The sequence below is a fragment of the Pomacea canaliculata genome, linkage group LG2 (genome assembly GCF_003073045.1).
Source record: "Pomacea canaliculata isolate SZHN2017 linkage group LG2, ASM307304v1, whole genome shotgun sequence".
NCBI lineage: Eukaryota > Metazoa > Mollusca > Gastropoda > Architaenioglossa > Ampullariidae > Pomacea > Pomacea canaliculata.
Window position 1 is genome coordinate 23,846,850 of NC_037591.1, and position 24,510 is coordinate 23,871,359.

A 24,510-nucleotide genomic window follows, 5' to 3' on the forward strand; every position below is an offset into this window, starting at 1 on the left:
TGCATCACTAAATGTGTTACCACATCTGTTTTTCACATCATTACCCTACTGTTAAAGACAATAGCACAACAACAGTAGGATGAATGTTTTATTGCTTTTTGTATCCTCTTCCTTTGAGTCCAAGATGGACAAATGTCTAGATGAAATCTATTTAGTTAGGTGAATCACATCACATTTGAATAGAGATAATCCCTTAACAGGGACAATGGATGACATTAATTTGATGAGCTGAATTTTTTAGGCTGCACCATTAATAAAAAGAAATGATGATGACATGAGTGCACACATAAAAGCAACTACTGATTTTTTACCATTTTCAAGCTTATTCCTGATGTTGAGGTTGTTTTTCATCAGTTATGTTTATTTATTTTGACAATATGTGTGACCATTAAAATCTACTGAATACAGAACTAACATCAAAATGATCGTCAACTGTAAATAAGAATATATCAACATTTTCTTTTGGAAATACAATTTGATATGCTAATTTTCCTTTGGATTTACATGAAAGTGCTATTTCAATATGAAACAAAGTAGAAAAAGTTTTTCTCCTAACTTTAAAATTATTTAATTATAATTTATATTTAGTTTATATCTTAATTTAAAAAGAATGCTTCTAACTCGTGCGTACCTGGGTATTCAAATCAAAGGTCAAGAGCTCAGACTCAAAATGTTAATCATTTGCACCCATAATTTTGTTTTTCTGTCTTGTCTGTACATCAAGCATTTGATTTCAGAAACAAACATCATCCTCAACTTACCCCCAGTGAGCTCACTTCTGCGCCAAGTGCCTGCCTATCACCAGTCAGTGTTCGAAGCTTCTTTAGTTCAGCCACTTTGGCCACTGGGAACTGATCTCCTGTTCCACGTCTTTACACAATAAGAGATGTATTATCAATTGCCATTGTAAGATTTACATAGCATTCAATCTAGCAAGTGACTAAAGGCGTGACTAATTCAAAATGTGTCAAATAGTGCTTAGAAATAAGTATGCACACAGTTATTTTAAGTAGATTGAAACTAAAAGAAAAGCAATAATTGCTGCTTTGTTACTAGCGATAGGTGACTGCCAATAAAAATATATGCTTCGACCAAATGGGTGCCTAGACCAAACTGAAAAAAAAATAAGCTAACTAACCGCTCTGGTGCAAAGTTGGGAGACTGAGTTTTGCTGGTTGCAGAAATGCAGGCTGGACTAGGAGGTGTTTCAGAAGAAACATGATTCTGCAGCTCCCACACCTATGAGTCAATCAAACTCAGTCTTATATCTAGCTGTTACTTATTTTAATTTTATCTACACCTGTAAAACTTTATTGATTTGGGGCATATTCTAAAATACCCACAAAAGAGGGTATAATAACCATGCTTCTTTTAAAAAAAATTCTAGCAATAGGCATAAAACTCATTAAAAAAAACTAGCAAAGAAGATTTAGAAATAAGCAAAATCTAACCTTTTTACAAAGCACCTCTCGCTCTGCTGTCAAGCTCACAATAGTTTCCTGAGCCTGAGCAAGTTCTGCTTCCCGCTGAGCCAACAGGTCCCTTCGATCGCCTGGTCCTCCTGGTCCCCCTGGTCCAGGCCGGCCTGATCTGAGAACATGAGCTGGTGAAGATGGCTGAGGGACAGGAACGCGACCATGACGAGGTGGAGGTGTTGGTGGTTTAGACTCTTCCTCTTCATCATCATACTCATTATCCTCATCTCTGGGTGCCTACACATAGGTGTGAGAGAAGAGTCATTCCAAGTTGGTTAATACACACACATAAAGTAGCTGAAAGAAGGATGAGAACTGTGTGGCTGTACTGCATGTGATGGAAAAGAAAGAGGCTACTGCATATTCATAGCAGAATCAGCCCATCACATTCTCTCCACTAACACCTTTCCAACTAAGCAAACTCACTGGTCGAGTTTCCCTTTCACTTCCTTCTCTCTCCACCACCTGTGCAACCTGAGGTACCAGTGGTGAGCGGGATGCCATGGCACTTTCCATCTCAGTCACCACACGTGACAGCTCCAGCCGCAACTCTTTCCCCATCTCTGAACAGAGATGTACAAAGAATTTAAACTCTGTATTCCATATGGAAAAAAAGATGAATATAGCACAATATAAAAACCTTATTAGAACTTGATGCATTGCTATACACACATCTGTACACTGCCACACTTCCCTGTTGATAAGAAGGATAATAATAACAGACGACATAAGAGATTATAAAGATACTCATAAGACTCTATAAGCATTTTGTACTCTTCCTCCTTTGGTCTGACACCCGACCCACACACACATATGCATGTAAGTGCTTTGCGACACTTCATTCTTGTAAGCAGTTTTACTACAACTTGCCTAGACTAGCTGAGTGGGAGTCCACTCCCAGGTTGTCATGGTTACTTCCTCCATCTTGGCTTCGGTTGCTCTGTGCTCCTTCTGACTCCTCAAACTCATCTTCCTCTCTACAGACAGTGAAAAGAGAAAGATATATGCACATGTGCATATGCATGCACACACACACTTTCCAGCACTTCTCTGCAGTCTTTGGTGTTCCTGGGCCAGGTGCACACTTGTGCTTTGCTGGCTAATATCAGCTAGCTAGCAGTAGCCTAAATCATTCCTATTTATAAGAATTGTGGCTGGATGCTAGACTAACAATAGTGCACTCAGCCTTTGCACTTTATATTCATGCCTGTGTTTACTTTTTAAACTGATTACATTACTTATCACAAGAAAAACAAATATCAAAAGGCTCTAAATCAGCAAATTTTATTCATTAAAAAACCCAAGAAAATTAAATTCTTTCTTTGCTCTACATGAATATCCAATGTCTGTGATATCAACATGCATTTATCATTACATTTATTGCAATAAGTTCTTCCTATGCTTCATGGTATTGAATTTGTAGTTAGATGTTCAAATAAATGTACTGCACCAAGAATAAATGAATGCAAATAAAATGCAATGTTTCATTCAAAAGAAACACATGTGTTTTGTAGTTGTAGGCTATGTAAATCTAATGAAGTTAACATGTTGATTATTGTGAAGTGCAAGCAGGGTTAGAATGGTTGTTACCTAAAGCAAAATTCAAGTTTGCCCCCTCCCCTCACAACACCTGCAGCACCATTTTTGCAAATGAAAAGATGCAGCTAAGTTGCACACCTGATGACATTGATGTGGTGACATTCCAACTTCTTCCGCAGTTCAGCTATTACACTGTGCAACTCAATAATACGTTCTTCATAACGTGCTGTCACCTGTTCCACTCGGCTTCAATTTCTCGCTGTGAGCAAAATGTATCACTCTTCACACACACACACACGCATGCACACACACACACACAATTTGAAAAAGCCAAACACCATGTCAAATGCTGATAGCAAATAACTATTCATCAGATGCTGCTAACTCTACACAGATGACAGACCCTTGTAGCATGTACACCCCTTTAAAGCTGGCAGATAAGAGCTATCAGAGGGAAAAGAATTCTCTTCTCTTCACAAGTCTCTGCAGGTAGTTCTAGTAATGAAATGACTGCCAAGTTTTACCTGCGTCATGCTGAGCTGTCTTTCAAGCAGATCTCGCTCACTGCTCACATGCTGCAGCCTGGTCTTGAGTTCATTTATCTCCCCCTTCATGGAGGTGATGGCTGCCAAGTGAAGCTGAGGAGAAACAACAGCAATGATGTCACCATAACATAGAAATCACCGAAGCAAATATTGTAAATACAGCAAAATAATACTATATTAGAATACCAAGACAGCTTTCAAGTGCACGCACACCTATGACCACATAACCCACCAAACACACACATTCCCACCATGCTCCAGACAGTGAGAGATAACTGTTAAATGTCCCTTTTTGCCTCCTTATTCTCATCTATTACTCTCTTTCATGTCTGTCATGACAATGAATCTCATGCACTCACTAAGCATTGACATGCACAAACCCTGTGAAGACAGCTTCTTTCCTTCAAGCACTAAAGCTTGTCTTTAAACAAGTAAGTTTTGTTGGAGGGTAGAATTTTATGAGCAAAGAAATCAACACAAATGAAAGCAGATGTGCTTCCCTGCACAAGCAGTTTGGATTGCACTTGCACATGTTGTCTGGCAAGGTACCAGTGTGTACCAGATAAGCAAGCAATCTTTCAAACAAAAACAATTTTTCAACGTTAAAACCAAGAAGACATAGGATCTAAACTAAAGTATTTTGCTTGTACACACAAACACACATTCAAATCATCTTGGCATTTTCGTTTTTAAGCATTATAGCACCATCTAAGCAGAAAGAGCACTTCTGAAACAATATAGGGAAGCATGCACACGCACAGTTGCTTTATTTCTATTTCTATCTTACAGGCATATAAGCATTTAGATAGTTAAAGAATAAAAAAAAATTGCTTTCCTAATATCTTCCTTTCATGATGGAAGTCTAGACTACCATGCCTCCTCAGATCTTGCACAATGCTCTGTTTTAGGGCTGTACAGTCAGCTCACTACACACTACACATACAGTTGAGCTAATGTTGTTACAATAGGCCACAAGCAATGCACATGCTGTGCTATGCATTACTTAAGTGTTCACCCTTGTCACAGACCACTAATGCTGTGCAGTCTCAAACACCACAAGCATCTGCAGATGTTGTACTAGTAGAGATCACAGACCTTTCAAGTCAAGCTGTGAAGATCTCAATGTGCTCTTCTCTCCAACAAGTAAAAAGTGGGGGAAACCCAGTCTCTAAGCATGGAATGCAGACTGCATGTTTTTCAAGCACTAGCACTGTGCACTACACTTCCTCATTTTATACTATTAGTTTATATAACTGCTCTACAATTTGAAGATAGCAGATTATAATTTTGCCTACTTTATGTCTGAAAAGTATATTTCTTCATATTCATTTGTTCATATAATTTAACCAGAAAATTTCAATCATATTTGATTTCAAACTGTAAAATTTTCTCACATATACAAGAAACATATTAAAACAAAAATGTTATTTTATACCAATGTAATAAATTTAAAACAAAATGATGCAATAAACAACAAGAATGTTCATGCCCTGCCATCATCTTCAACACTGTCGTGTAACTGAGCGGATTCAACATTCTCTGTTGACAAACACCCATTAACTCAGTTTATGGTACTAAGAGTGCTTATGCTCTTACAGAGAACTGCTGTTTTATTGCAATACTGAAAACCAATGTGAACTCGGTGATAATTTAAAAAAACACAGTATGCTGATGTTTGGAGACACAAGTTTTAAAAGCTAAAGAAGCCACAAACTATGGCCAATCCATATTCTTGCCTGTGAGCTATTAATGAGGCAATGCTGCCTATGCCATGAAATAAACAAAGCATCGCAAACACACCATGCTAAAATCCTGCTCACACCACACCACAATGAAACTTAGCAAGCAAACAAGCACTGTCAACACCATGCAGTAATAAAAATTAGCAAGCAATCAACACATCATGCTACAAACTTAGCAGGGAAGACACTGCTAACACAATGCCACAAGGCAAATGACATTTCTCAAGATGAATAAGCAGCAGAAATTTGACCAACAAGTAATGCATTTTAGGTATGGACACTCAATGGTCAAGGCTGAATGGTGTGAGTATATCAATAAGGAAACTGTGAGATAAAGATAAGAAGAGGGGGAGGAGGTGGAAGCACAGGGGGGAAGGGGATTGGTGTGATGTAGATAGGATGGCAAAAGGCATGTACTGGGTGAGACAGGCAAAGAGGCTGAAAGCAAGGGGACATCCGGAAGATGGCAAAAACGGCCATGCCTACCTGTGTGGTAACGCTACAGGTGGCATGCAGGCACTGCTCCCGTTCAGTGCCACCTATGCTGTCGTCCTGGCTACTGGTGGACATGGCTGCAGACAGCCTCCCACGGCGAGTTCACTCCCCCCTTGGGCTATACCAATGTCCACTTTCTCTTTCGCTTAGATGTTCTTCCACGAGGTTATGTTTGGTGCTGTACACCATACAACACAAACTGTCACAGGTCCTCCAAGCATATCCACCACATGCTTCTTGATGCTAACCATGCCTCAATCAACTTTAATTCTAATAACAGTAAGTTGTGAAACCAGGTTGTGGAAACAGAATCTCTGTGGGATCACTTTATAAAAGGTAGAAGAACTTTCCCGAAGCACAAAGACAGTGAAAGATCATTCGACCAACAATTGTATTCAGCAACTATAATGCTTGTTGCAAAATAACCTCATCCCTACATACAATATTTGTTCTGAGGTTAAAATGCTGCAAGTATCACGTCATCCACCGCCTAAGCACAAACGACCTCAATAAAATAGGAATTCTCCCCTCTCCCTTGTTTCCACCCTGCGAAGAAGGGCGCCCGGTGGTGCAACCGTTAAAGCCTGCCATCAATACAGTGAAGGTTGGCTGTCCTGAGTTCAGCTCTCGTCTCGGGCACGGTGTTCTTTCTCTGAATGTGAGATCTGTTTACAGGGCTGGCTGCTTTGCCGTGATAAAAACTTAGTTGCTGGCTCTGCGTAAAACACCAATTCCTCCCATCTCTTCCTCCTTGCGAAGTGACGGTTAAAGACGCTTATAAAAGTTGGCCGATCAGAGCATCCATCGACATTGTGACACAAGGTTGTCGTCTGCACAAACAACCGATGACCTATTCGTCAATCATCAGATGAACACTACGAAGGACTGCTTACCACTCGTTATTTCCTCGATTTTCCATTCAAATGGCTAGAGCCAATTAGTCAAATAGCTAGAGACCGGTATGAGAACTGTGAGGTCACACCTAGCTAACACTCTTCCTGAGGACGAAGTTGGTGCGATCTCACCCAGTCACAAAGACCAAATATTAGGACCAAAAGCAGAAAACAAAAACAAAACAAAACAAAAAAATTGTATAATGGACACTTTGGTTCAAGAGCTCGCAAAAAAAGGGAAGGAAGGGAAGGAAACTGACACCATACGAAAACTGCTCTGCAACTTAATAGCCGTGGATCAGTACGGACCTGTGTATGTGTGTTTGCTAGTGCTCTCACACAGGTGAGAAATCGAGAGTCAAAGGGAAAGAGCGCTGCCAGCAAAAGTGAGAAGTAATCTTTTTCTTAGGGATGCGGGAGACAAGCCCATCTGGCCACAGATCCTCATCTTCGTCACTTCTAGTTGCTGTGCAAAGACTTCAAGGGACAGAGCTTCCCAAACAGATGACAACACAAAGGTCCACCAAAGTAAAGAGAAAGGATCGGGGTGGAGCAGTCTCCGATCATATGACATCCTATGACCAAGTGATGCTAGCCAAGCTACCGTCTGTTCAGAACATCATCCAACAACAGATAATCCACAACTGTGGCACCTCCACTTCGCCCGCCATGTGGTGGTGCCATCCTTGGACGCGGCGAGGCACACTGAATGCCGACGAAGCAGACGAATGCTTCAGGGTGGTGTGGGAAAGGTGGAGGGGAGGGTGCGTAAGGGTGGGGATGGTGACGTTTCAGAAACAAGAGGAAAAAAAAGGTGGAAACACGCACAGAGACCTCGCCCTCACATTGTACAAGTGTACGACGTATCCTACGATACGAAGCTGGACGCATCTGTCCAGCCTCTGACCTGTCAAATGCAACAGGCCGCGTCCCTCCCCTTTGATATAAGCTGAACTCCCACCCCCATCACCACCACCACAACCACAACCAATAAGCACTGGCTCTGACTCTCCGTGAGTCAGCAACTAGACTGCTCTCTGATCTCTTGTCTACAATCCTGCCTCCTGCTCCATTCATTTTCTTCACTGCCATTGTGTTGATGCGACCTTCCTGACAGTCATTGATGTGTGCGTCGAGAAACGGACAGTTACATTCCTTCTTGTCAACTTTGTCGCCGTTGCGGTGAGGACATGCAATAACGCACTTTCTTACCGATACTTCCTGACGACTACGTGTCCCTTCACACGTAGCTGTTATTATATATATATTTGCTTTTTTTTTTTTTACCACGCTTTCAGCCCACACTGATGGTGGGTTAAAGAACTTTCGAAATTTACTAACCTAATCCCTATCGACCCTCAAACCGGTGAAACATATAGTCCTAATAAAGTGAAACCTAGCAGCATAATCACAAAAAAAAGATCATTTCTCCCCTCATAGGTAAGTTTATTGCTGTCCATACAAGAGGTGAGAGAACAGTGGGCAACCTAGGTTGGAATTAGTGGGTCAAAAAGAGAGTAGAGTGTAAAGGAGCGCCCCTAGGTACCTACAACCATGACAGCTAAAGTTGTGTGGGTGTGTCCACCTGCAATCAGTTAATGGCTGATCTTGTTTTTAGGATCTTCTTTTTGCACATTCTTCTATGTTTCCCATGACACTCATAATTTTATACCTCACCTTCAATTTGTATGCATTCATCCCTATTCATCAGCTACTCTTTCCATGTGGCCAACCAGTAATATTTAAGACTACTTTTATTTAATAAACTCTTCCTATAAACATCATAACTCTATATTTTAAATAGTAAGAGTTTATAAAATAGAGAGTTATGAACACAAACATGTTTAATATTACCATATTCATAGCTCTATATCTTTTATGTTTTTACTGAACAACTTCACATTCATTCCTGTTTGTTTATTCAATGTTGTAATTATTGTTCTATTTCTCATACAAGTCTGTAAGCCTACTTTATGTATAATTATATGTATCTGACATATCCAGTCCCAATTTTGCTGCTACATCTGATATAATCCAACACTGGCTTGCAATTTTATAATAAAACCAGTAGGATGCAAAGGTAGCATGTTCTTTGCAAGCTCTGGATACAATGTTAATTTTAGTTATAATTTACATTACCTACATCAACTGAAATTGTTTTTTTTTCAGAGCCTAGGTTTCATTTTTTTCAAAAACTGAAATCAAACATCCCAACCAGACTACTCCCCTTTTCATCTGTTGATCTGTTGATCCTACGCTTTCTATCTCTGCCACCAGAACAACAGTGGAACCATGAACTTCTATTTATATCTCCGTGATGGAACTCTCTTTCCTTCCACATCCACCATCTATCCACCACTGAATCCTTTATAGCTGCACTAAAAACACATCTGTTCCACAAGCATTACTCCTTAAGCCAATCAACATAGTTGCCAATAGTTGTGATTTTAGAGATTTGATTAGTATGCCTGCTCTGTACATCTTTCTCTGCAGATTCATGATGCTCTCCATCCTTACTGTTTGTTCCCGGATTCCTCTTTATGTCATGTATGTTTGTTTTTATTACTTCTCTGCACTATTATCTTTTATGCTCTGGCTTCCAACAATAATCCTCTCAGTCTGAATAATCATTGCAGGATTTCTGCTAACTTTACTTTGCACTTCTGAAAACATTGTAGCTGAAACATTTCACACTGAAAATCTGTATGAAATCTCAGTTCACATGAGCTCTGCCCCATATGCCCAAGAAAATGTCTTCTTCAAAGACTGTTGCATTAATCTTATTCTGAACTTCAAAAAAAGAAAAAGCAGGGGAAGAGTGCCCAAAGGATATGGTTCTTTTCTGGCATACAGCTGGGGTTGGGGATTGGGAGGTAAAAAATTTATTACCAAACACTTACTGTGCCTCAGTCAGTGGAGTTTCAAAGCCATTTATGACAAAGCCATTTAAGCCTCTCAGCTGCTGTAGAGTACAGGAATCTAAACTGATTGGTCTAATAGGAACAATCTGCCTTCTTGGCAAGCTTCAAACCCATTTTCTCTCCAGCATGCTACATTGCTTGTTGCCAGAGGTTTCCTGTACTCAAAAGCCAGAATATCTACATGGCACAAATAATAATAATAATAATAATTCAACAGTCATATCTCATGCCAGAAATAACAGAAGATATGGTAAGCAACTAAATTTTTGCATGATCCTTGAATGAATAAGACTTCCCATGTTAATGCTGAATAGTTGCATAGTTGTTTTTCGAACCAGTAGTCAGATTCTACAGGTTGTAAAATTTTTCGAGGCTTCTTTCAACTACAGTATAGCAGCAGAAGCAGTTCTGTTTGCTAAACCGCGTTCCGTTGCAACCTTGGTACCGAGTATCTCTCTCTATAACATGGGAAAGGTGCAGTCTCTTTTTTTGTCTAACCTTGATGTTAGATAACTTTTTCAACAGCCAAAAAACCTACAAACATTTCTGTTACGACTTGGTGGCCCTGCTAGACTCAAGGTACACCACCCCGCTCTTTGACAAACGGCCTCACCCGCCGGTGCTGGCACAAGGTGAGACGGGCCTGCTCGCTACACAGCCACCCCTGCTGGCAAAATGTTAGCATACCTGTCACTGTCTGGGGTCGGGTTTGCTTGTCTTGTGATAGAGTGCCGTACGTCATCTGCTAGAAAGGAACGGGCGGGGGTAGGCAGAAGGGGAGTCGGAGGCAGGACACACACACTCTCTCCCTCACTACCTGATCTCTTTTCTGAGTGCATCAGGCAAACTGTGCCGCCTGGTACACCCGACAACTATTTTGTGGAGAACTCAGTCGTCTACTAAATGACTTACAAAATCGGCCCCGGGACTGGGAGGACTGGTTGATGGCAGATGTAAAATAAGATGGTGGGCATGCAGTTTAGAGGCACAGGCTAAGCTTTTCGTTTAAATCTAGGCACAATAGTGTCGGTAGTTCGTAACTGTCCTCACACGCGGTAAGGACCTTTCTAATGATTTGCACACTGACCCAGCATCACTCCACTTCCTCCATCACCACGGAACGTCATCAAAGACCCGACAGTCGGTACTGGAATCGGACATAACGAAACAGACTGGAGAAAATATTTTCGGCGAACAGATTCCTCTCTCCCACCCAAGTTCTTTGTTCCTTTTCCCGACTGGATTTGTCCGAGGGTGGGGACGGTGACAGAAAGCGAGAAAAGGATCAATTCGGCAAGAAAGGCAAGATATCTGCCCCAGTGTTTTCTCAAACATTATCACGCTTGATACAAGAACACACTGTCCTGTTTGTTCACACAACCGAAACAACCACGATCTAAGCAGAAGCAAAAGAAGGGAAAAGACTTACTGGTACCGTCACCCTAGGTGGCGCCGCAAGCGACAGCAACAACCCCCATCCTGGCAGCTTGCAGGACGACGTGTGTGCGTGTCGAAGTCTGGACTACAAACGCACGGAGGCAATCCGATTCAGCACCCTGCCGTACGGCAGGGCGCCACATTTGTAAACACAGCAGTGCCCCGGTCACCAGAAAAGCCGCTCACCAGCAACAACACACTCCGCAGCAGCGTCGAGCGTCCGATCAGCCCCACCCTCTCTCTCCCTCCCTGTCCCGCCTGAACAGCCAGCACAGACCCACATCCTCGGCAAAAGGGGTTTTGAGGGCCGCTACATGAAATCGGTTCAGGTCGGACTCCAACGGTACCTTAGACTTGGCCCTGAAGCACACACAGACTGACGTACACAGACATAAACCCAAACTGTGAGCAACGTACACATGCGTACCACAAAGCAGACGGTCGCCGCCACTCGCCGTTGCGCCGTCAGCCATTCTTCAGGGGTCTGCCCTTTCCCCCCCTCGGAGAGCTCAAGCATTTGCAAGGAAATTCTGCCTCTGGAACCTACCATCCGACATCGCAAGGGGAGGGGAGGCCAGAGTGGCGACCGAAGTAGGAACCGAGCTTGCGCCAGATGTCCAAGAGCGGAAACACCCCTGTGAGCGCCCCATCCATTAGACTGACAGTTGAGGGAGGGGGAGGGGAGAAAGAGAGCACACAGAGAGAGAGAAGTGCGAGATAGCACGGTTGCAGAACGCGCTAATTAGTTCCGATTGCCCTTTTGTGTGCCCAGTCTTCCATAAAGAAGTTTCGTTTTCTCACCCAAGTTCCCTACTGTTGATCTCTGCGGACAGATACACCATTTCCCTCGTCTGGTTCAGAAGCATTTAATCATATACATTAAAAGAAAACTAGCCAGTTCCAGATGCAAATGACAGCTCATTGCAGCTTGATAACCCCTGTCCCCCCCCCTCTTCCAAAAAAAAAAAGGAATGACCAGTTTTGAGAAGTAGCTCCTAGGTCGATTGTGGGCCAAATAAAGAGCGTAGAGCACATTTGCAGACAAGCATTCTGCCTTATACAATGATGAGATCCATAGTTACAGGCAAAGGTGGCAAAAGCAAATACATTTGCATGTAAGATATGTGTGTGCGCGCGCAATCTGTCAACCCAAATCACTTCCCACTGCGAATCATATAGATTATATATATATAAGCAATTTCTAAATGCATTTTTTAAATAATGAAGTTGTAGTGAAATGCAGCGCAGCAACAACTAATTGTAATAAATAAAGATCTTAGAATTAATAAGGAAATAAAGCACAAAATGGAACATATAGAAGGAATCCTTTATAAGCAATAATAAAAAAAAAAGGCTGCGGGGATGGAGGGAACTGCAAATAAACACTTTCTAAAAGAACCCAAACTACGCACCGTCAACACTCAAGTAACTCTGGCCAAAGTCATCTCTCTTAATAAAGAACATCCTACGCGCGCCCGCGCACAAAAAAAAAAAAAAGGTTTGCGAAGTTATTTCTAAACTTCAGAGAACGAGGTGCAAGCACGGGTCTCGGGGCTTCTAGACCTTCACAGAACCCATAGAACTGTGCGCCCGGACGCAGAAGGCAGGCAGGCAGACTGGCGGAGCCGCGTGTTACCTGGGAACGGCTGATCAAAGAGGCAGCGCGGTGCCACGTTCTTATCCGCGGCCGGACGCAGCACGCGCAGCTGAGGTCGAGACCCAAGAAGCTGCGGTCCCGTGGAGGAAAAATAAAAATAAAGGAACCCATAGTTCATAGGGCAGAGCTATAAAGCCGTCGGTTGCCTTGCAATTGATGTTCCTAGGCGCGTGAGTGGAATTCACGTCCACTACAGGCCATGGGGCCTATTACATGTTTAATCCTTAAATATATTGACAAAACCGTGTATCACATCAGCAACCTATTCGTTTACCAACAGCTCACAGCTATCTCAGAAACTCTTTTTTTTCCTTGGTGTGAATCGGAAGGGCTGCTTTTACAAACCACTGGGGGAACATTACATCTGCATGCGTTGGTGCATGAGCGCTTCTGTAAGCCTTGCGCACAACAGGAGCATAAACGCCATTTATCTCTCCTGAACTGCTCTTTGACCGGGTATCAGCTTGAGATATGACCTAACATTTTACTCTATGTCGTCTTGCAACCAAGATGTTAAACTAGCGATAATTGTGAGGAAATCAATCTTTTGACAACACTGCACTGAGACGGAAAAAAGCTGGGTTTGTTAGTTTTTGTTTTTTTGTTTTTGTTTGTTTGTTTGTTTTTTTTGTTGTTGCTTTTTTTTTGGGGGGGGGATAGTGGTGGTTGTGGTGGTACCTTTATATCTTTACTGACACAAAAGGCTCACAAAACTTAAGTTGATTAACCCCCTGGGGAAAAATCACGTAATCCTGTCAATATTGACATTTTAAAAAAATGTTAAACTAAAACGGCAACACTGGCTGATCGATGTGACACGACACACCATCGACAGCGCTTTCTTCCTCTGAATTGTATCGTTTATCATCCATTTTAAAAGGACTAGCAAACGAAGTATTTTTTAATTCACTTGAAAATTGAAAACTTGAAACTACACTTCCCCATCTCAATCCGAATTAAAAAAAAAAACACACACACTATTAAGCCGCACGTTATGAAAAACATCAATGAAAAAAATCGGGATTACAGCAATACAGTTATCAGTGTCAAAAACTGATATGTTGATCAAATTTAATATAGCCTCAGGGCTTTTTAATAACTCTGTGACATCAGCCCAAGCCACTGAACATGTGGAAAGGTCCGATAAGAAGATGAGTTCATATCCGGTCGGTTAGAAATTAAGCAACATAGTCAATCGAATACGTCTGCCTGCGGTGATGGCAACGAGGAAAATTACAAGAAAAAAAAGATCGAGTAAATGATACGTTAAAGGCAGTCGTAAAGCTGATGGTGGGAAAATGCCTCTCATTCTAAAGAAAGGCTCATCTAAATTTCTGTCATCGAAAAGTGGCGTCTTTCCAGCTCGCACTTCTGCAACACTAGGGGTAAAGGGTTTTTTTTTTTTTCTCTCTCTCTCTTTACTGCATAAATGCTGTCTGGAAGTGGTTCCCAAACTACACGATTTCAAACACGCAACAACGGCTGTAATGAGTTAAACGTGTACAAATCTTATTTTCCTGGCTACCAGCCCGCAGAGATTGAAAAAACAGTGCGTGCGTGCTAAATCAACCCATCAATTTGAAAGGAGCAAGCCGCGGGGCTTGTAGTACGCGTTACTAAAAGAGTACCAACTGTTTCAGTCTTTTTTCAAAGCATTTATTTTTCTCGCTAACAAAACCTGAACACTTGCTAGCGACATTTATGTCCTGTCCGTGCGGTCAGTAACACGCAACAACCCGCAAGGAACAGAGATCAGCTGAACACACGCTGCGCTCTCAGGGAAGAACAGGCGGGGCTGGGGGTGGGGCTGGGGCAAGGGGTGGGTGGAGAAGTAGGGGAGATGGGGAGAGAAGGGTGTGAGGCGCGCAGCGTTTTTGCAGCACCATCCGGAAGGCGCATCTCACCCCTCCCCCACAACTTTAGATCGATACCCGCTTTCTCTCCCGCCGCAGTCAGCACTAAAAACCCTGCCGCCCGGCCACTCATCATCTCGACTTTCACGAAACACGCGGTTTTACGCACAGCGCAGTTCCGGCCTCCCAGGATGATGCGGCGCTGCCGATCACACGCCCAGTTGGCTATTAGCAATGATTGCTCTGATCCCATCGGCAGCCACCACCACAACTCTTCCCCACCTCTCCCAGGAAAGACAACCCCCGGCACCCTGCGCGACCGACCTTCGGCCTACTGCGTTTACGTCCCTTGCCTGCTGAGCGTTTGGGAGTCGGCAGCAGTTTGGACGCTATCAGGATGCAGGCTATACAAATCTGGGAAGCAAAAATTCAAGGCATCACATTTGCAGAATCGGGATCCATGCAATTCGCAAATCATGGCCTACATTAGGCGTCTCTAAATACTGTCATGGTCGTTATTTTTTGTACAGTTGGTCATTTTTCTGAGCCCTCTAGGTTTTGAAAACAATTCCTTTACCTTGTCATACAAATGTACATATTCGTGGATACATACCATTCTGCGCTTGTGCGAAGAACATACCAAAGCAAAAACTTTCAAACTCATACTGAATGACCACTTCAACGCTTGTGCGAAAATTTAAAAAAAAAAAAAAGGTAATATGGGGAATTGTAATTGCTGTGACATCATTAGGTTTGTTCTAGATAGGCTATTCTCAGTCCGGTTGCAGAGCGACCACCCCCAACCCAGGTGGCAGATCGGAGAGTGGCCTACAGACATGGAGGTTAGCAGCGAAATAAGCCTGGTTCTTCCTGGATGTATAAGCAGATAATAATGATGATGATTTATATACCCCTTTCCAAAGATTTGTTCATAGCAGTTTACATATATCATACATAGACTTAATCAGCAACAACCATGCACCCGCATTTACATATAACAGAGACGCTCACTTCTACAACATACACTCACTTATAAACAAAGTAAATTATAGACACACATGCATGCTCCTACAAGGAAGAGAGGGGTAGCTGGTGGCACCAACAGGAAATACCCCATGTGTCCAAGAAAAGGTCTACCACACAATAAGTAGCTGCATTATAAGCTCTGGCAGGATTTCAGCAAACAAAATCTTCTGTGATCACAGGATAGGGTGTACAGGCCATGGGCTAAGGGCAGGTAACCCTGGAAAAAAACCAGGAATGCTGTTGGGCCGCACTCTAACCACAAAACCCTGCATCAACAACCGCTATGACACTTGGAGACAGAATCGACAGAAATAATGCTTATCAGATCCACCAGGTAGTAAATGCTGGGCTCCAAGCCTAAAGGGAGCCCATCCTCAGCAACTGGAGGTCCTTTCAATCCATCCGGTGAAGCCAGGGGATGAGGAAGGAGAGTAAACTGTCCAACGCACCACCAAAAACAACCCCAATAATATCATCATACATTGGAATGCAGAAGGGGTTTTCCAGTGTAATAATTTTCTGCCTCAGGACAGGGCACAACAGACCAAACCACCACCCTTATTGTAAGCACCATCTGGCAAAATCCCTAAAGTGCTCCTGTGGAGATGCAGAACCATGGAGCATATCCTACAGAAGTGTAGGCTCCTCCAGGAACTGAGGGCAGAGCTCTGGCCATCAAGATGCCCCTAGACACCAAACTGTACGGACACGTGGATGCGTTATAGATGACTGCTAGTTTTATCTTGAAAGATGGCCTCCAAGTGTGACAAAAAGGCAAACGAGAATGACAACAACTGGATTTAGACAAAAGATCGGATGTTGGTACACAAAAGCCACATTTTAAAAATACACCTCCCCTCCCAAACCCTGCCACTCATCTAAGTAAAGAGAGAAAACTACTATATGCATACAAGGCACCTTTAAGTTGTGTTACTCCTTTTGCTTTGTGTGTCTATATATGATCAATATTATGGATTTGTTTGGTGGGGTGGATATTCCACTTTCCAGTTCCTTAGGGCAAAATGCCTGCTGTTTGAACCCATCAGTTAAAACTGTCCATTATCTTTCCTGTGCATGTAACATTTAGCATCTGTGTTCAAATCTAAAAGATTTCACACCATAAGCTAATACATATATTAAAAAAAACAGAAAGCACTTTGACATACACATGATAAAAGCCATGCTCAAAACAAGCTCATTAGATCTAGAGATGCCTTTTGCACCTGCAACAACACTTATTCCAACCAAAGCCATTGCAGCCTGCTACACATGACTGAATCTATGTGACGCTCTTCACACACCATGCAGAAGCAAATGCAAGAAGCAAGGTAGGTTACTTACCCTGTCTGCAAGTTCTAGGATTTTTCCAGACCCCATGTCCTGCACATCCTTCACAGCTGAAGGATCATGGCAATGCATGAGCCGTATAAGGCTCACAGGCTCGGGGCTCATGTCCCTTGCTCCACTGTCGTAATCTGCACTCTCTGGTTTTCCTGAATGAGCACCTGAAGAACACCACTATCAGCATTAATAATGATACAGGCAGCCAAAAAAAAAAAAAAAAACTATTTGTTACTACAGGTCTTATTTCTAACATAATGAAAGAATAGCAATAAATACCACAAGCAAATATAGTTACATGTACTATACATATGCCGAAGAAACAATTAAATATCAAAATCACAATGTAATTAAATCTCAGAATTTAATAGTGTCAATGTCAAAAAGGGCTCTGCCCAACACATCAAAGTATTCCATTTGTTACTGCTAGACAACTTCACAACCCATTCATTGACTTACAGACTTAAAAACTGACCTAACTAGTGAAGCAAGCCAAGTCTGTTCATGGCCTTAAACAAGTCTGAACGGTAAAATCTAAACCTGCTTTAGAGACTACATCAGTAAATGAATAGCAAACTTACCCAGGCTGTCACTGCTCATAGTAGGCCAGGATGTGATATGAGGATGATGAGTGTGAACACCACTAGTATCCGACTCAATCCCAGCATCATCTCCCCAGCAAGGCCCTTCTTCATGAACAGCAGACATGACCCGTGCCCGACAACGTAGGAAGTCTGCAAAGGAGATGCGGGCAAAGCTGGAAACTCCAAGTTCTTGCCGAATCTCATTTGCAGAATCCTCTAGGTTAAGTTGTTTGCACATAAAAAGAAAATCCTCTCTGAAAAATACATTTGCATATTTTGTTTTAATCATTACAATCAAGTAATTTAATAACTTAAACAAGTTAATCAAATTTAAATTATATTGACATTCCTAGAGTTATGATAGATCATTCTTAAAGACATTACAGTTGAGTTATTGTTTAATGGCATATATAAATACTTGCTCCTAGAGTTAAAAACAGTAACAGTATAAGTTGTCATATACAATACTTAAACATATTAGATTCCTTTAACTACCAAAAATAAGTTCCTATACTACAAAAATGTACATAAAAAACAAATTAACAGCACATATCAACAGTACATATCAAAGTCCACCTGAATTTAGTCATTCATTTTGCCAGTTTATTCATAGAGGCAAATGATGATTAAACACCCATCATTTGTCTCATACTAATTTCCCACCTAGAAGCAGCCCTATGTGATATGCAAAAAGTACTGGTTAATTTAAACATTTCCTAGTTAGTTCCATCTACACTGTGTCAGAGATACCTTTCAATATCTGTCCAACTGACAATGAAAACGACCCAAAATATACTGCAAAAAAATATTTTACAAATGCACAAGTCACATCTCATATTCACACCATCTAAGGCACTTTTAGACAAGCCTTCTCCCAAAAGTTCCAGATCTTTCAGGATGGCTGTTTCGAAACAAATTTCAATCAAAACCAGCTGAAGAATGCTACAGACAATTTACGTTTCAAAGGATTACATCAATTTCTGGGCCACATCACCCAGTGCAGGTAATAAGCAGTGTTATGGCTGCCTGCCGGGGCTTGCCTTACGCTGAGAGCTTCTTGCCGCCCCATCCAGAATCCTTCATGATCACATCAACCTGCTGCATCCCGTCTGGTACAAGACCCCACTGCCAATGCAATTTCCTGAGCTGATGACCTCTATGAATGGTCTGTTTTTCCTAAAATGAATTAGCCTCCAAAATGGCGGACTAATTTGTAGATCAATAAAGGCAATCACTGTCAGAACTATAGGCTGGCAAATCCTGTTCATAGTTTGGTTAATGAATCAAATTTAAAGCTGCTCAACTTGCTGTGCCATGGTGACTGCATTATTCCAGCTTCCTGCACTGATCTGATGCTGATGACAGCAGGCAGTCTTAACAAGTCAGCACACAGTTTTGCTTGCTGCAGCACACAAACAGGCAAGCAGCTCCAGTCTTTGCTCTCCCCTACCCCCATTTCTTATTTTTGCCCCCTTTTCTTCTTCTCTCAAAATTTAAAGTCTACACTCACACAAATTCTTGGCTTAACCATAGTGTACCTTCTTTTGATTATGATAAGCACTTTGCCTTGAATTCCATTCATAATGCAGTACGTACATTATAAAGTTTATTTCTCATCAAAGTCAAATGCCAATTGATGTTATGTATAGTTTTGTGTGGTGTATAAGTTGTATAAATTTTATAGAAACAACTTGTCCACCACTAAAAAAAGATACTTATGAAAATATGATCCACTAAACTGACATAATAATTTTGCTTACCATTTTTCTAAAGATGTCAAAAGCTCTTGGACAAGTTTTACATGAAAATACATGTGAGCAAAAAACCATGGAAAGATGTACTGCTGTGCTGACTGTTAAAAAAGTAATTTATTGATGATGTGAACAGGCAAGATCAATCAAGCCAATTGCATTTATACTGATATAAATGACAGAGCATTTATGGTGTATGCAGAAGTACTCTTCCATCTAAAACTTGCTAACAAATGTTAATCCATACTTAGTACCCATAACAAAGTGAGTTATGTTTTTCTCCTCTTCAACAAGCTCATGTGCAATCCTACTCAAGCAGGAACTTTCAAAAGCTCTTGCAAGTGAACGGTAAATGACTATAGTCATACTTTGTTTTTCATGCTACAGAGACTGAACTCAAAACAACACATGCACAGACACAAATAAAGGAAGCAGTCTGTAAACAGCATTATCCCTCATCCTGGCCGGCCTGGTACAGTGATGATTGAGAAAGTGTGAGCCATTTTGTAAATGATGCAAAACAACACATCCCCGCACCCTACAGTGCAAGAAATTTCTTCTAGACTAGGCAATGAGTTTCACACTTGACATAGACATCCAGTGAAATGAAGCTATTACAGCCAAGGAAGAGGGAAAGCATAGCATGATATGTACAAAGCCACATAGTATCAGTGGTGTAGGAAGATACTGGGCTTTGTGGGGGAAGGGCAAACTCTATGCTTGATAAAGCAACACTTAATATTTTTTTAGTGGGGCAGCTGCTCCTCTTGCTTTCTTGGTTTCTACGCCACTGAGAATTACTATAAAACTTTTAAAGGCCTTTGCATTCGTGTTACAGAGTTCTCTCCACTAAGCCTGTCTCTCTCCAGTGAAACTGAAAATTTAATATGGCCTTTCTACTACTAATGACAACAGATTAATCAAATAAAAAACTATACAGAAACAGCAGTTAATAAACACTTATCCCAATGCTATGTAAAAATTGTATGTGCCTATGAACAAAATACAATGATTTCTCTTTAGCCTACCGTTGAGAGAAAAATAAAGAATCATTGCTATTTATCTTGTTATCTATTCATTAACATTTTCAGTGTTAAATGGATGTGTGTGTGCACGAGAATGCATGCATATTCACATGTGTAGACTGATTGCTATCAACATGTGTCGGAATATCATAATCTCAAGTACCTCTAATAAACTGCTTATCTACTACTGGTTAAAGATTCAAATAAAAAACATTATGTAGATTTTTGTTTTCTTTCACTTTTATAGTTAAAGACTGCTGTTATTATTTATTAATTTTTAGTCATCTAACTGCCAGAATAACTTTAATTTAAGCAATGCTTGGCACAGGGATAACTTTCTGATTCTTTCTAAAACTCAGTATATGTGTGTCAAGTAACCTCTTTTCTTCTGGCGCCAGTTCACATGATTACAGAATTTCTGCTTAGTTCCAAGCAACAGCTGCACTGTCACTCAAGTCTAACCATCCCATTAGCCTGCAAACATCGGGCAAATCCAATTTCAAACAGAATATACTACCCTTAACCCAGTATTACTTACAAGTAATAGTTGTGAATTTTATATCCATCAAATGCCAAAAAACTTGCATTTCGAAAGTTTCCTGATAAAATAATTCTTGGAGACATAACATCAATTAATGTGTAAAATATGGGCATTGCTAAATACGTCTGTGTTAAAGTATAGCTCAACACTAAACCAGCTAAATAAACGTTAGTAGTAGCGTGTATCACAGCATCATTTCTGGAGTAGGTGTAAGTTTAGCACTAATGAATTTAAAATTAAATTTAAGGACATGATGTTTCAATATTGTAATAGTATCGTCCGATAAAACATGTTCAACATGGACATCATCGTGGGTACTTGACTGCTGATGCAAATGCTACCCAAGATATATACAGGGTTAGGGCTAGGTATGCTGGCGATAGGTCTACTTCAATACCACTTGGAATCCGCTTAAATGCTGTATATAAGCATAATAATAATTATACGTTTAAATAATTAAGTATTGATGCTTAGAATACATACCCGTCAAGATATCCATCCCCATCTGCATCACAACTGTTGAAAAGTCTTCGAAGCCGTTCTTCCTCGCTTGTGCTACTGGAATCGCTCCCGCTGCTTTCTCGGCCCGGGATCACTTCGACCCATCTCTCAAGTTAGACATTGTTCCCTTTTCTCAGACTCTTTTAAACTATGCACATGCCTGGACCATGATGAAAGTATAGTGAAAACTACTGGGGTGGTGCAAACCCGTTCCCAGCGACTCTACAGTCAAAACTTTCGTTGACCACATTGAGAGTCGAAACTACGCGAGTATTACTACGGAGATCCCGAATTATTCACTCACTCCAGCAGCAAGGAAGGTGCTATCCAAAATGAACCAAATCACGATACGGTTAAAGTGTAAGCGCATTTAACGTGTAGAGCCTTTCTGAAGCAAGTACTTTATTTCGAATATCCTCCCACCACCAGCTGCGGGTCCTGTAACAACGGACTACTCCCCCCGTGAAGCTCGGGTGGATGCCGACGGCGATCGCTGATTGGTCGACGCGAAAATTCCTTTGTGACCCTTTGGCTGTCGGCGAGTTCCAGTCCTGGAACATCGATCGGCGCTTTTCATCGTCCGTGACGTCCTGCACTCGTTGAATGGAAGCAAGAAAAGTAATCTAACGTATAATTATATTTGAGAGAGGGAAGTGATGCGTGTATACATCGGTTATACATCAGAAATTTACTACCTCTTGGCTGGGTCGCCTTTGGTGTGTGAGGAAAGCAATCACGAGAAAGGTGGTTAAACACAGATGGCTATGCAAATGATAATCTGTGGAAACCTTGGTACAGCGATTCTATAAGTTGCAGTGAAGGGGGAGGTTGAAGCAAGGAGCACGTGAAATTAAGTAAACAGATTGTATCTAAATTTGCACGTGCAATATTTTTAAATCATGTTTTCTCTCTGTCATATCAGCCACCTTGTTTGTACATAGAATTAATTTTCTGTTTTATTGCCTTAATTGTTTTGAATTAATGTAATGTTTTTATTTCTACTATTTAGTACGTGGGCTATGTGTAAAAAAAAGCATAACTTTTGCTTATTCTGTTACCCTCGTAAATAAAGATTTGTCATTAATTGTCTCTCTCTCACTCACTCTCACACAAACATCATAGAAAGAGAACCGTGGACATTGCCGCGTCACTAACAAACTGTATGGTCGATTTCTTCGTCTTTATAATTTTGCAGAATCAAAGATACTTAAGTCTTTGACCGACAGAAAGCCTGATCTGAACGTTTTGGCATATGTATCATTTACTGTAAACTTTGATCGAGAACAGTTTGATTAGGCGGTTTGTTAACAATAATTAAGGGGCCGAGTATAGTTATGTCCAGCATATACAGCTCACTGAGCTCAGCAAAGATTTTTGCCGGCACCACGGACGTAGATAGGGCTATTAGTTCGTGCCGGCACTGATACTTATGAATTCAGATGACGACTCATCCACCTCTATCACCGTGTAGCCATCGCATGACATCCAGTACGTAGGAGGAGGAATACGGTCAATAATATTTGACGACCAATTTTAGGTCCCACCACTCTTGCATTGATTTTCTCGTAAAGAGAACGAGCCTTCATCGATACTCTCGTAACCACGATTCAGCTGACATTGATACTCTCGCAACCAAACATTTCAGAAGCAAAGACCATAAAGAACACTGATCGAGTCTCTATGACCTCTCCTTCACCTTACAGACCCACCCAAGTGCCAGTGGACGTCAAACAACTCGGCTCCTAAATCCGAGCCAACAACAGGGCACAACCGCGATGTACAACCCGTTAAACATTTTGAGGTGTGTACAGAAGTCATATTGAAGCATATATAGACATATGGGATTAATATACGCTTTCAGCTGATCTTTCCTATCACTAAAATGTTCCAACATTATTTCCACTGACTTCTTTAAGTGAATGTTGTTTGAAGGTATATAGAAAGACATATCGTATATAGAAAGACAACTTTCTCTGATTGTTTAAGAAGTATCTTGCATTTAATTGAGCCGTTACTTGGGGGAAAAATTGTACTCGCGGGCTGGTCTTTAATACAATAAACGATAAAAGACACCAGAGCGCTTCTGGCAGCACAATTACTGTAATGGATTGGGCGTGTTTGTCTAAAACGGTCAAGAAGTGGACTTCGTTGCGCTGTGGATGGTTTTGCCCACAGACACCACGAGGGGATGGTGGCAATAGAGTCGACAACCTGGTGTCGGTCATTCACTTTCTTGGTGCAAATACCATCGAGTGCAACACTTCATCTAACGCAACAGTTAGGACAGTCGTAGATTTCCTGTCAGGCTTTCAAAAAACGTTTGATTTTATAAACCCATATTAGTCGGTGACCAGTAAGAGTTGTTCAATAGATCCTTGCATAGTGTGGGATTTGAAATAACGATCTTATTTATGTAAGTATAACATTAAAAAGCTGAAGAAGATATCCACGAAGAGACAATCAGTCTTTTGCTCCCTTTCCCTCTTTACGGGAATGGGGAGTCAGACCGACAGCAGACAGCTAGGTGGATAGAATGAAGTAGCCATGCACAGAGAGTTTCACGTGAATTTATTTTTAAATGATAAAAGTAGGGTTTTGAATCGAAGCTGTTTGAAGTTCATTCCTCCCGAAAGAAAAAGCAGCTGTGCCCGTTCGGAGTGCGATGCACCTGGTTATCAGGGACCAAGGTGTGTCCACGGTAGCGGGGAAGCACGTTCTCCGTGCTTTCCATGTGGAAGAAGAAAACTGAAAGACTACTCAGCACGAGCGTGAGCAAAGCTCTGGAAAAGTCATTTGATCCTCCCCCTTCACCTCCCTCCACCACCCTTACTAAGGGTAAATGGTCCCACTGCCTTTTGGGTAATCTTGGAAAAGATGAAGACTAAATCCTGCAGCAAATGGTGGTGGTAATTCAGAATTACTGGGCGAAGGATTCCACGATAAAATCGGGGTCCAGTGCCCACAGCCAAAGTGACTCACCGGTTGAAGGGTATCGGTTATAACCTTGCTTGTAGAGTAGAAGTATTTTTAATTGTCACTTCCGGAGAGAAAAACACATACAATACCATCAGGATCTCTTGCAGAACTTCACTGACTTTAAAAACGTATTTGATAGAGCCTGACACAAAGGCTGGGACAAGTGATTCGAGATTTCACGGACATTGTTCAAGTTATGCAAGTACTC

At 41.5% G+C, this 24,510-nt stretch overlaps 1 protein-coding gene across 1 annotated transcript in view; it reads right to left on the reverse strand.

Moving 5' to 3' along the window:
- LOC112556865 (colorectal mutant cancer protein-like) overlaps positions 1 to 21,809 on the reverse strand; it is a 28,530-nt gene extending 6,721 nt beyond the window's left edge. The window contains 11 exon segments of the mRNA XM_025226260.1: positions 762 to 870; positions 1,139 to 1,239; positions 1,452 to 1,712; positions 1,902 to 2,038; positions 2,346 to 2,452; positions 3,153 to 3,261; positions 3,264 to 3,294; positions 3,539 to 3,652; positions 16,925 to 17,088; positions 17,506 to 17,762; positions 21,309 to 21,809. Of these exon segments, the coding sequence (XP_025082045.1) occupies positions 762 to 870; positions 1,139 to 1,239; positions 1,452 to 1,712; positions 1,902 to 2,038; positions 2,346 to 2,452; positions 3,153 to 3,261; positions 3,264 to 3,294; positions 3,539 to 3,652; positions 16,925 to 17,088; positions 17,506 to 17,746 (1,374 nt within the window). The 5' untranslated portion in view covers positions 17,747 to 17,762; positions 21,309 to 21,809.
- Positions 21,810 to 24,510: the final 2,701 nt, after the last annotated feature.